Here is a 14,628-nt window from a genome sequence, read left to right as displayed (position 1 = left end):
ACTGACTCACTTTCTCAGACCCTGGTAACTATCATTCTATTTTCTGTCTATATAGGTTTATACTCTCAGTTTTACTTTCTATATTAAAATATTACAGCATTGGATAATTTGTGACTGATAGGTCACTTGCAATAATGTTTTCAAAGTTCACTAATTACTATCTCAGGCATTTTTTTTGTTCCAGGCTAAATTATATTCCATAGTATGTCCAGGCCATGTTTTACTTATACATTCCTATGATTTGGGGCATTGATGTTTCCACCAGGGTTTGTCATTAATAATGCTACTCTGAGCTCTGGTGTACATATGATAATTTGAATCCTTACATTCAATTCTTTTTAAAAGACAATAAAATAAAAGTTAATAGAAAAGGCATTAATTCTTGGCACAAATTATTGACATTTTTGTTAGGAACAATACAGCTCATTTAAGCACTTATTAAAAAGTGATAAACACTCTTAATGTGTTTATAATAGATAACTCAGATCATGACGGTGAGACTCCTAAGAATTTCTTGCTTACACCAAGCAAATAAGTTGGGCCCTTGTGCTATTTAAAAAAGGTAAAACATTGACATTTCTATATTTGTTATTCACATATCTCAAAGTAAGAGATTTAACCCAACATGCATATGTCCATAGACTCTTAATCCAGAGAGCATATATTCTATGCTGTGATTTATTGTTCAAAAGCCAGTGTATTGGAAGATTAGGGAAACTTAAATGTATTCTATCTTCACCAAGAAAGATTTCCAGATGTTAATAATTCGTTTTTCAGTACAGATTAGCAGCCAAGGGCATGTTGTGGCATAGCCATTGGCCACCATCAAATGGATATAATAACAGACAGGATCATTGCTCCACATAGTTCTTGAGGAGGAGAAGAAGCTGTCCAAACAGTACATGAGCCCAAAGAAGCTCATAAGCAATAGGATGGTCCAGGTGGCCCTCTGTACAGGGGATGCTTTTAGAGAAAGGCTGGTGTTGTGAAGGTGCTGAAAGTGCCTCTTGTGCCTGCACAAGAGAACCACCATGTATCCACTTGAGAGAGCCATAAGTCCTATAAGAAAGACATCCCGGAATATACCAAATACAGAAAATAAATGCCTGAGGAAATAACTCATTTGTACAATTTTGCAGGGTTCAGTAATAAACACAATGACATTTGAGGTCACATTTGGAGTGGCAGTAGAAGACAATGAGAAGTGAGTATTCAAGGACATGTAGGAGGCCCACAAGAAAACAAGAAAACACAGGGTCTGCTGTGGGGATTTATGTTTAAACTTTGCCAAGCAGGAGCTTCTGGGGCTGAGGGTGATGGCCTGGAGGACACTAAGTAGGCAGGTGGCACAAATAGAAAAGCCCCTGAAAAACCTGTGCCAGTAGATTATGGATTTACATTTGATGTCATCCCAAAAGTCCTGAGACACAAAAATATTTGTAGCTGTGTACACCACAATTATCATCATCCCCAGGTGGATTAGGGCCAAGAGACCAATGATCAGGTCGATAGGCTTAAGCCTGTGCTGGAGAAGAAATGTGAAGATGTGGAAGAGAAGAAGAATGGTGTTGCCTGAGATCCCAAGGCCAACTTCAGAGAAAAATGCACTTCTTATACCAACATAATTATATAGTTGGTAGTTCTTTTCCATCTTTTGGGGAAAGAATCATGTAGTATATATCTAAGGAGAAAATGAAGAAAAAGTCTTAATTCCAAACACTATCACCCCTTGAATCTCACCCTGTTCTATTACCATCAGAAAATGTGTGGATTCACCCCAACACACCTTTCTCACTTCAGCATTCAAGTCTCTCCGATACTCTTCAGGTATCATTTTCCTGAATTATGCAACAATAGTGTGGCTCCAACTGTGTATCAACTTTTTTATCCATTCAGAATTACCATGTGCTATTGAAAATAATTTTAGATTATAATCTCATCTTGAGGTTTTCTGGTATAGATCCTGACTTGGTTTTTATCTTTCTCTTCTTAGTTAAGCTTTAAGTACACCTTGAAAGTTCTACAATTTTTTGGTTTTATACATGGGTATATTATTTCAGCGTCATCTTTATTTTGTCTTATTACCAGACCTAATATCTTCAATATATCAACTGAGTCAATATTAAGAATTACATACTCTAACACATGGTTTGAATTTTCACCTGAGATCTTCCATTACTTTCAAGTATAATCTTAAGCAGTCTTTGATACTAAACACTGATCATCTCATCTACAAAATTTGGGAGTAATATTACCTTAATTCTAGAGCTGTTATTTGTGCAGAAGATGAAGTTCCAAATATGAAGTGTTTCTGACATATAACGACCTTGCAAAATATTGGCCAGTATTTTTTAATTCTGCAGTTTCTCATGCATGTTACATGGAAAACTTAATTCAGTTATTCTAACAACTACTTCTGTTGCTGCCTCAAAATGTTTTATAATTTTGGAGCATGTTATCACTATCTGAACTAAGATTTTCGGTTGTATTTTAGGACTGTGTTTGAATCCACAGTGTAGCCATCTATCTTATATGCATGTTATTATAATCACCAGAATAGCTATCCTAAGTGATCCAAGTCCAGTTTCAAATACTAGTAAGAACATATTTTAATATTTTCTACTCAGTCATCTGAAATCAGGGTGATAATTAATGTCACGGATAAAAATACATACTCAGTTCAATTGTAAGATATTTATTAAAAAATAATTTTACTCATGCCTGAAAGATGAGTCTTCAAAAGATTCTTACTGTCCCTTCCAGGAAGCAAGCAACTTTTCAGTTCAGAGGCCCAAAAATAAATTTGATATATAAAAATTGATGTTAAACTACTAATGTGATATTTCCTATACAGACATGTTGTGCTTTAATTCAAGTGCCTGAAATAGTAAGTATGTCTTTAAAATCATTTCCAGCCATATATTAAAAATAAATGACATCAGAAAATCCTGCATGTAAGGATAAATGGTTTCATGGCTCTTTACAACATGTAAATCTATCAGTCAAGATACTAAGGCTGGGTGCAGTGGTGCAAGACTCTAATCCCAGTGACTCTGGAGACTGAAAGAGGAGAATTGCAAGTTCAAAGCCAGCCTTAGAAAAAAAAGTGAGGTGCTAAGTAACTGAGTGTGATCCTTTCTCTAAATAAAATACAAAATAAGGCTGGAGGTGTGGTTCAGTATTTGAGTTTCCCTGAGTCCAATACCCAGTACCAAAATAAATAATAAATAAATAAACAAATAAATAGGAAAAAAGATACCAAGAGAAACTAAGAAAAGCTAATTACTCATGAATATGGAATACCATGTAAAAACTTGAGTTTATGTAGATATTTGGTTAAAACATTAAATGTTGATTTTTGTTTATTTTAATTGGAATCTAATAATTTACTTGGATCTGGGATCCAGAATTATAATCCAACACGTGTAAACATTGTGTTGTGATCAAATCAGGTCAATTTCCATTTTTTTTAACGTTCTCATTTTTATGTTGGAAACCTGTAAACTCTTTTCTGGTTATTTTGAATTTTATAAATAATTATCATTGATGGCAACCACCCTATTGTACTTTAAATCCTGAGTTACTTTTCACTCTTAACTTTTTTTGGCATTCCTTGTCCACCATCTATCTCATTCTATTTCTAATAAGAGATAGAGGACACTTTTCTCTTCTGTTTCTGTATGATGAAATTTTCACGTTCAATGTATGAGTACCAATGTGCAATATTTGTGGAAAATGAAAACTGTCTACCACCATGAGCAAAGGACAATTTTTCCCCAAGCAATGATCAGGAAAATTGACAAAATTTGATCCATTCACTCATTTAATGTTTTGTAGTTGTTTTCCATTATAATTCCAGGATAAAAAGATTAGAAAGATATACATCAAATTTCCATATGTATCCAAGCTTTTATGGATTACATTTGATCATTATTACTGGGTTCTCTTATTTTGTAACATCAGCATACATGTAAATATCATATGCCTATTCTTATCAATTATTTTACACAAATCAAATATTTATGGGTATTTTACACTATATATACAAATAGATTCACATTTAAATAACTTTTAAAAATTGTTTTAGGCCACTCACAGGAGTCTGAGACAGGAGGATACCAAATTAAAAATCAGCCTCAATAAATTACCAGGGCCCCCAGTCACTTAGTGAGAGCCTAACTCAAAATAAAAAGTAGAAAGGATTGGGTATGTTGCTGAGTTATTAACCCTAATCCTGGGTACAATCTCTAGTAACAAAAAAAGTGTCTTGAAATTTCTTCCCTCAATAGGAAAAAAATTGTATTATAAAAACAAAATTCCTTTCTATCATATCATTTCTGTGACATACAGGATCTGCTTTAATTCATTTTAAACATTTGAGCCTTATAAAAACAAGCATTAAAATACTGATTGATTAAAACTTTTGAATCACCTGTGTCTAAAGCCATTGGATGACATTAAGTTCAGTGTGACTGAGGAATCTGCAGGCCTGCAAACAGCAGTAATTAAAACCAGGTGTGAACAGAGCCATGCATTTACAATAACACTCCAGAATGTATGGATTTTTTTTGGTTCGTTGCCTTTAAACCAGTGAAAAATTGTTTTCTGAAAGTGAATTTCTGTATTAGTAACAGGAAAAATTTAGACTGTTTCCTAATATATGCATGAAAGAAAGGGACTCAATTTGATGTGATCCTAAGCACAACTATTCTATCTCCATGTAGTTCCCAGAGAAACCCCAGAAAAGTACTTTTCTAATTATCCTGATATCTCCAGTTTTGAACCAAAATCATATTCGTAAATGCATATGAAATATATGTATGATTAAAATTATATAAATATATCATAGTGGTATTGTAACAAAAGTTCTATAGTGATGTCCATGCTGACTTACCTTGTTGTTAGAAAGCATCCTGAGGAATGGGGACCATTCTTAGGGAGAAGCTAACAGAAATCTTTCAGCACAACTTTCCTCCTGTGATTCACCACACTCATGCCTGGAACAGCGCAGTCTAGGAGATCACGGGACACAGCATAATCTTTCTGACATCAGTGGGGTTATCTGAAAAACAGTCCTCAAATAATGGTTTTAGGAGTGATGCTGACAGCGTGGTAACTGGATACCCTCTTTTAACAGGTGTTAATATTGTGCTTTATGCACTGGAGAAATCAGGATGCCCTGTCTTGACATCCAGTATGTAAGTATGTGCAAATCACAGTGAATCTAACATGAATTTCTGAAATAGGTCACATTTGTAGAATCCACATCTGGTAAGAGAAAGGAAAGGCTAAATGAGTAGATGAGAAAAAGAGATCACACATAGAAAAAAGAAATGTCTAAAAACCTCAGAACTTTCATTTGTTAGAGGTGATATTGAAGACTGGGGGGCCCTCATGGTTAAGATTTTCTTTACTATCTAGATCAAGAAAGCTGTCATGTTAGAGAGTGTGCAAACCTGCAATCACCAAAATCATGGGTGGCTTACGATACATGCATCATCATACAGCTACCCCCAAACTAGTGAGAACTCCTAGCCAATGGACATGATCTAAAGATCAGGACAGAAGTAGAAGAATTAAAGGAGGAGGATGACCCTCTGCAGATTCCACTGCAACTTTGGGGCTCTTGGGACCTTCTGGGTGTGCAGATTCCAGGGTGAAGGAGTGAAGGGAGCACACATCTGTTCTCTCATCTGCAGTGTGAGCATCTTCCTGCCTCTCTCTTAGGGATGAGATGACAAAAGAATCCTATTACTTACTCAGCACTTAGCTATGCATGTGCAGACCCACATGCTTTGGATCATCATTACCACAGAGTACAGCTTCACCACTGTTGCCAATCCTCCCCCATCCACATCTACTATTCACTTAAGGTAAAATTGGGCAAAAGGGATGAGGCAGGTGAGATTAGTTTTACTTCAAGCAAGTGGGTTTGGGACTGAGGTAAATGTAGGCAGAACTTTCTACATTGTGGCACTACTTATACAGGAAGTCTATGAAAAGCACTAGGGCAAGATGACAGGCATCTCAGGGAATGCAAAAAACATCACCCAGCAGATGTTAGTCCTATGGGCACATCTGTTGTAAAGTTCACAAACCCAGCAATATGATTAGAAAAAGCCTGTGCAATATGTTGGCAAATGATTTGCAGCTATTTGTGAGAAATAGAGGTGAGAATTATCAGTTGCTTTTGAAAATTGTCGGGGTTGTAAAACTCAGGGTTCACACTTACAGCTATGATATTTATATTACCAATATTTAAAATTTCTGCAGATAAAAGCCACTATAAGACAAAGTGTATTTTTAAAGTAAATAAACAGGAAGCCCCAGAGGTGCTTCTTCACAGATCCTAAGGTAACATTACTGGGAAAAAAAATCAGAAGTCCTGCAGAAGAGTCCTTCTCCCTGATTGATGTAGTGATGGGAGTTTTCAATCCTGCTTTCCAGATCAAAAGCTTTGGCTTTCCTTTCTCTTCTTGATCTTTGTGCCTTAGTGACAAGAAAATGAGATAGATACACATTTTTCTATCCATGCTAAAAACATAAAAAATTGAGTTTAGGAAAAAAATCTGAAAGTTAGGTACTGCTACCAGGGTAGGATGGGATTTAAGTGACCTAAAAGTTCCTCTAAACAAAATCAAATTCAAACATTTTCAATAGTGCAGAAATTGAAATATATATATATATATATATATATATATATATATATATATATACACACACACACACATATATACACACACACACACACACATATATACACACACACACACACACAAACACACACACATACATACATATACACACAGACACATAGACACATATATATATATTTTCTCCAAACTATTGTGAATTATATTCCTGGGTGTTTTGGAGCCAGGAAAGGGAAACTACCAGCATATTCATTTGATTTTTTAAATGTTTAATGAATTTAAAATCTTGTTATCATAGTCCTCTCATGTGGCATTTCCTAACTGATAGAATACAGGATCAGGAAAATTTTAATTTGTTAAATTGTATTGAATGCAAAACTTCATAAGAAAATTCAAGTAGATATTTTATACTAGTGTGAGTTTTCCCTCAATGAAATTCGATCCTAAACATAGGCCCTCATTTTCTTATAAAGGTTTCAAAACTTAGTTCTTCAAACTATGAAAGTCACTTATATCAATGAGAGATCTATTTGATCTGTCAAGATGATAGAAGCAAAATTATAAGTAATACGAATGTTCAATTAAAACATGTCTTTTTTGATAATATATATACACAAATAAGTGATTAGTATAAAGTCTCTAAAATTGAAACCATATGTAAGTTTTTTCACTGGAAGTCATTAAATCAAAAATAAATAAAAAACTAAGATTAATTGATAGTCCCTCTGAAAAATAGACTAACTTCAGGAGGATCTAAATTAGACAAACAAACATTCTTAGAAGAAAATATCCTCATTACACCAAACAGAACACATTCCTCCTTGCTGTGTTAGAGTGTTGGAGCTGATATCTCTTCTGCAGCTTCTGGAAACCTCACTAATAGGCTCAAATTCCTTTCTTACATAGTCTTTCTATGACCCTTGAAACACTAATTCTGCATCTGAGAAAACAGAGGTACTGGGGCTGGGATTGTGGTTCAGTGGTAGGGTACTTGCCTAGCATGTATGAGGCACTGGATTCAATTCTCAGCACTGCATATAAATAAATGAATAAAAAAAATAAAGGTCCATCAACATTTAGAAAAAAATAGAGACACTTACTCAGATGGCTGACGCAGGGGAGGACTCCATATAGCTGAGAAGAGCCAAAGAGTTGTAAGTGTTAAGGAGAAGACGTTTTGAAATCCTCCCTCTGCAGGCCTGTCATTTTAATATCTGTAGAAAGATGAAGAGATTCCACTGGAGAACTCAGAACTGCGGTTTCCCCAGTGGAACATGTCCCCTGTTTCTTAATTTTACTTTCTTCTCTGGTGGATAACAGCAATCCTGGGAGAGCTGAGCTCCAAAGTTTTTTTCTAAGTTCCTTGGATGCATCTGGAGAGGGATCTTGATTGAGATCGTGTCCTAATCAGGTTGACAATTCCAGTTACTTTCATTTTGATCCTAAGATTAAATTAGTCCACATCCCTTCCACAGTTTATGATCTCTTTATTTTCATGAGGAATTCCTGGCACCATCTATGGTTTTCCAGTGGCTCTGAGAGTCACCTTGATACAGTTCTAATGGACCCCACTTCCCCAGTTTGTTCTTATATAGAGCACCTGGTTTCTAAGTAGAGTCAGTTCTGTACACCGTCATTTCAAAACTTGTATTTCTTTGTTTCGAGCTGTGAGTAAAATATAAAATCAATCTAAAAAATGGATAATAAAAAATGCAGACATAGAGCTGAGGTCACAGGTTGAGGAGATAACAGGCAGATTGAACATAGCAGAGCTGAGGCAGAGCACAACCTAGGAGTTTGCTCAAAGAATCTGAATGATCAGTCCCCTTCCTCACTAATGGAGCTAGATGGGAGCCCTGTATTTTCTCTGAGATAATGATGCAAAATTAGAAACAGTATCCTGTGTACTTTATATGAAGTTATATAAAGAATTAGAGACCAAACAAAGCCCTGCGACTTGAAGTGAAAAGAATGTACAATCATTACTAGCAGACCTAGTTATGTTCTAGATGTTGCAATCAGAAGATAGTTCTTTGTCAATACATGAAGGGGCAATACAGGTATGATAACAAATGAAAAAATAGTTATTTCTAGATTACTAGAAAATTAAAATAAACCAATTGCAGATATATTCAATGAACACTGCACCGCTATAGGCTAAACTTCCACATGAATGGGCCCAGGGAAGTTTAAAAATTGCTTAAGACAGTTACAAAAAATGCCAAAGCATAATTTATCCAAAGCCACATGAGAGGGAAATTTGATTTTTTATATACTTTTAACCATTTAATTTATTTAAAATTCGTTGTATTTAGTTATAGATGACAGTAGAATGCATTTTGAAAAATTGTACACAAATGGAACACAACTTCTCTTTCCTCTGGCTGCTCATGTTGCAGAGTCACACCAGTAGTGTAAACGTATATGTACAAAGGATAATAAGGTCTGTCTCATTCTACTGAGCTTCCCATCTCCTCAGCCCCATCTTTCCTCTAACTTGCCTCTGCACAATCCAAAGTTCTTCATTCTTCCCTACTCCTCCCATTATGAATCATCATACATTTATCAGAGAAAACATTTGGCCTTTGGTGTTTAGGGAATGGCTTATTTTATTTAGCATTTTGTCCTCCAGTTTCATCCATATACCAGCAAATGCAATAATTTCATTATTTGTTAAGGTGGAGTAATATTCCCTTAGGTATATAAGCCACATTTTCTTTATCAAGTCATCTGGTAAAGGACATCTAGACTGGTTCTATAGTTTAACTATTGTGAATTGAGTTGCTATAGAAATTGATATGGTTTCGGAATCAGGGTGATGTTGGCCTCATAGAATGAATTTGGAAGAGCTCCCTCTTGTTCTATTTCCTGAAATAACTTGAAAAGTATTGGTATTAATTCTTCTTTAAAGGTTTTGTAAAACTCCGCTGTATACCCATCCGGTCCTGGGCTTTTCTTGGTTGGTAGTCTTTTGATGGCTTCTTCAATTTCATCCATTGATATTGGTCTGTTCAAATTGTGTGTATCCTCCTGACTCAGTCTGGGCAAATCATATGACTTAAGAAATTTATCGATGTCTTCACTATCTTCTATTTTATTGGAATATAGGTTTTCAAAATAATTTCTAATTGTCTTCTGTATTTCTGTAGCATCTGTTGTGATATTGCCTTTTTCATCCCGTATGTTAGTAATTTGAGTTCTCTCTCTTCTTCTCTTCGTTAGCATGGCTAAAGGTCTGTCAATCTTATTTATTTTTTCAAAGAACTAACTTTTAGTTTTGTTAATTTTTTCAATAGTTTCTTTTGTTTCAATTTCATTGATTTCCGCTCTGATTTTAATTATTTCTTGCCTTCTGTACATTTGCTGTTGTTTTGCTCTTCCTTTTCTAGGGCTTTGAGATGAAGTGTGAGCTCATTTATTTGTTGGTTTTTTCTTTTTTTGAGGAATGACCACCAGGCGATTAATTTTCCTCTTAAAACTGCTTTCATTGTGTCTCATAGATTCCGATATGTTGTGTCTGTATTTTCATTTATCTCTAAGAATTTTTTGATTTCCTCCTTTATGTCTTCTGTAACCCATTGATCATTCAGTAACATATTGTTCATTTTCCATGTGATGTAGGATTTTTCCTTCCTTCTTTTATCATTGATTTCCAGTTTCATTCCATTATGATCAGATAAAATGCATGGTATTATCTCCACCCCTTTATATTTACTGAGGGTTGCCCTATGGCATAATATATGGTCTATTTTTGAGAAGGATCCATGTGCTGCTGAGAAAAAAGTATATCCATTTGATGATGGTTGATATATTCTATATATGTCAGTTAAGTCTAGGTTATTGATTGTGATATTGAGTTCTATAGTTTCTTTATTCAACTTTTGTTTGGAGGATCTGTCCAATGGTGAGAGAGGTGTGTTGAAGTCACCCATAATTATTGTGGTGTGGTCTATTTGATTCTTGAACTTGAGGAGAGTTTGTTTTATGAATGTCGCAGCACCATTATTTGGTGCATAAATATTGATAATTGTTATGTCTTGTTGGTGAATGGTTCCTTTTAACAGTATATAATGTCCTTCTTTATCCCTTTTGATTAACTTAGTCTTGAAGTTGATTTTATTCGATATGAGGATGGCCACCCCTGCTTGCTTACGAGGACCGTGTGCATGGTATATTTTTTCCCATCCTTTCACCGTCAGCCTGTGTATGTCTTTTCCAATCAGATGTGTCTCCTGGAGGCAGCATATTGTTGGATTTGTTTTTTTAATGCATGATACCAGCCTATGTCGCTTTATTGGAGAGTTTAAGCCATTAATATTCAGAGTTACTATTGATATATGGTTTGTACTTCCATCCATGTTTGATTATTTATCCTTTTTTAAAAAAATTTAGTTTGTTTCTCCATGATTATCTTTCCCCTCGCCCTCTGTCTTTACCAAGGCACTTCCTACTGATGGTTTTGGTTATTGTTTTTCATTTCTTCCTCGTGTAGTGTTTTGCTCAAAATGCTTTGCAATGCTGGTTTTCTGGCTGCAAATTCTTTTAACTTTTGTTTATCATGAAAGATTTTTATTTCGTTGTCATCTACAGACCAATATCTCTAATGAACCTAGATGCAAAAATCCTCAATAAAATTCTGGCGAATCGAATACAAAAACACATCAAAAAAAATTGTGCACCATGATCAAGTAGGATTCATCCCTGGGATGCAAGGATGGTTCAATATATGGAAATCAATAAATATTATTCACCACATCAATAGACTTAAAGATAAGACCATATGATCATCTCGATAGATGCAGAGAAAGCATTCGACAAAGTACAGCATCCCTTTATGTTCAAAACATTAGAAAAACTAGGGATAACAGGAACCTACCTTGACATTGTAAAAGCTATCTATGCTAAGCCTCAGGCTAGCATCATTCTGAATGGACAAAAGTTAAAGGCATTCCCTCTAAAATCTGGAACAAGACAGGGATGCCCTCTATCACCACTTCTATTCAATATAGTTCTCAAAACACTGGCCAGAGCAATTAGAGAGACGAAAGAAATTAAAGGCATAAAAATAGGAAAAGAAGAACTTAAATTATCACTATTTGCAGATGACATGATTCTATACCTAGAAGACCCAAAAGGGTCTACAAAGAAACTACTAGAACTAAGAAATGAATTCAGCAAAGTGGCAGGATATAAAATCAACACGCATAAATCAAAGGCATTTCTGTATATCAGCGACAAAACTTCTGAAACGGAAATGAGGAAAAACACTCCATTCACAATATCCTCAAAAAAAATAAAATAATTGGGAATCAACCTAACAAAAGAGGTGAAAGATTTATACAATGAAAACTACAGAACCATAAAGAGAGAAGTAGAAGAAGATCTTAGAAGATGGAAAAATATACCCTGTTCATGGATAGGCAGAACTAACATCATCAAAATGACGATATTACCAAAAGTTCTCTATAGGTTTAATGCAATGCCAATCAAAATCCCAATGGCATTTCTTGTAGAAATAGATAAAGCAATCATGAAATTCATATGAAAAAATAAAAGACCCAGAATAGCAAAAGCAATTCTAAACAGGAAGTGTGAATCAGGCGGTATAGCGATACCAGATTTCAAACTATATTACAGAGCAATAGTGACAAAAACAGCATGGTACTGGTACCAAAACAGGCGGGTGGACCAATGGTATAGAATAGAGGACACAGAGACTAATCCACAAAGTTACAACTATCTTATATTTGATAAAGGGACTAAAAGCATGCAATGGAGGAAGGATAGCATCTTCAACAAATGGTGTTGGGAAAACTGGAAATCCATATGCAACAAAATGAAACTGAATCCCTTTCTCTCGCCATGCACAAAAGTGAACTCAAAATGGATCAAGGAGCTTGATATCAAATCAGAGACTCTGCATCTGATAGAAGAAAAAGTTGGCTCCGATCTACATATTGTGGGGTTGGGCTCCAAATTCCTTAATAGGACACCCATAGCACAAGAGTTAATAACAAGATTCAACAAATGGGATTTACTTAAACTAAAAAGTTTTTTCTCAGCAAGAGAAACAATAAGAGAGGTAAATAGGGAGCCTACATCATGGGAACAAATTTTTACTCCTCACACTTCAGATAGAGCCCTAATATCCAGAGTATACAAAGAACTCAAAAAATTAGACAATAAGATAACAAATAACCCAATCAACAAATGGGCCAAGGACCTGAACAGACACTTCTCAGAGGAGGATATACAATCAATCAACAAGTACATGAAAAAATGCTCACTATCTCTAGCAGTCAGAGAAATGCAAATCAAAACCACCCTAAGATACCATCTCAATCCAGTAAGATTGGCAGCCACTATGAAGTCAAACAACAACAAGTGCTGGCGAGGATGTTGAGAAAAGGGTACACTTGTACATTGCTGGTGGGACTGCAAATTGGTGCGGCCAATTTGGAAAGCTGTTTGGAGATTCCTGGGAAAGCTGGGAATGGAACCACCATTTGACCCTGCTATTGCCCTTCTCAGACTATTCCCTGAAGACCTTAAAAGAGCATGCTACACTGATACTGCCACATCGATGTTCATAGCAGCACAATTCACAATAGCTAGACTGTGGAACCAACCCAGATGCCCTTTAATAGATGGATAAAAAAAATGTGGCATCTATACACAATGGAGTACTATGCAGCAATAAAAAATGACAAAATCATAGAATTTGCAGGGAAATGGATGGCACTAGAGCAGATTATGCTTAGTGAAGCTAGCCAATCCCTAAAAAAACAAATACCAAATGTCTTCTTTGTTATAATGAGAGCAACTATGAACAGAGCAGGGAGGAAGAGCAGGAAGAAAAGATTAATATTAAACAGAGACATGAGATGGGAGGGAAAGGGAGAGAAAAGGGAAATTGCATGGAAATGAAGGGAGACCCTCATTGCTCTACAAAATTACATATAAGAGGTTGTGAGGGGAATGGGAAAATAAACAAGGAGAGAAATGAATTATAGTAGATGGGGTAGAGAGAGAAGATGGGAGGGGAGGGGAGGGGGGATAGTAGGGTATAGGAAAGGTAGCAGAATACAACAATTACTAATAGGGCATTATGTAAAATTGTGGATGTGTAACCGACGTGATTCTGCAATCTGCATTTGGGGTAAAATTGGGGGTTCATAACCCACTTCAATCTAATGTATGAAATATGATATGTCAAGAGCTTTGTAATGTTGTGAACAACCAATAAAAAAATTAAAAAAAAAATTTAAAAAAAGAAAAATTGATATGGCTTAATCATCATAATATGCTGATTTTAGGTCCTTTGTGTACAAATAAAGGAATTTGATAGCTGGGTCAAATAGTGGTTCCATTCTAAGGTTGTTTTTTGTTTTTTGTTTTTTTTTTTCTTTTTTAGGAATCTTTATACTGCTTTCCTGAATGGTTGCACCAATTTGTAGTCCCAACAGCAATGTATGCATGTGCATTTTTCTCTACATCCTCGCCAAAAGTTATTATTGCTTGTATTCTTGAAAATTGCTATTCTGACTGGAATGAGATAAAATCTTAAGAGTAGTATTATTCTCATTTCTCTAATTGCTAGAGATGATGAACATTTTTTTTAAGTATTTGTGAAGACACATCTGTAAAATATCTGTTCAGTTCTTTAGCCCATTTTAATCATTTATTTGATTTTTTATTTTTTTTAGTTCTTTATATATCCTAAAATTAGTGCTCTATCTGAGATGCATGGGGTAAAGATTATTGCTCATTCTGTAGGCTGTCTGTTCACATTATTGATTTTTTTCTTTGCTGACATGAAGTTTTTAGTTTTATACTATTACCTTTATTGATTTTATTTTGTGTGCTTAAGGAGCCTTCTTAAGGAAAGTAGGTCCTAAGCCAACATGATGAGGATTTGGTCCTACTTTTACTTCTATTAATTACATGGTGTCTTTTCTAATGCCTAAGTCTCAGG

General features: G+C 35.2%; 1 protein-coding gene across 1 annotated transcript; it reads right to left on the bottom strand.

The window, feature by feature from the left end:
• Positions 1-718: 718 nt before the first annotated feature.
• On the bottom strand, positions 719-1,651 carry LOC308655446 (vomeronasal type-1 receptor 90-like; the record flags this gene model as incomplete). The annotated part of the gene is made up of 1 exon (XM_081305572.1): positions 719-1,651. One exon carries the CDS (start codon positions 1,649-1,651, stop codon positions 719-721), a length of 933 nt encoding a protein of 310 aa, XP_081161698.1.
• Positions 1,652-14,628: the final 12,977 nt, after the last annotated feature.

The sequence above is a fragment of the Spermophilus citellus genome (genome assembly GCF_964194105.1).
Source record: "Spermophilus citellus genome assembly, chromosome: 9".
Lineage (NCBI taxonomy): Eukaryota > Metazoa > Chordata > Mammalia > Rodentia > Sciuridae > Spermophilus > Spermophilus citellus.
The sequence above is the reverse complement of the archived record's forward strand: the minus strand, read 5'-3'. Positions and strand labels throughout refer to the sequence as shown.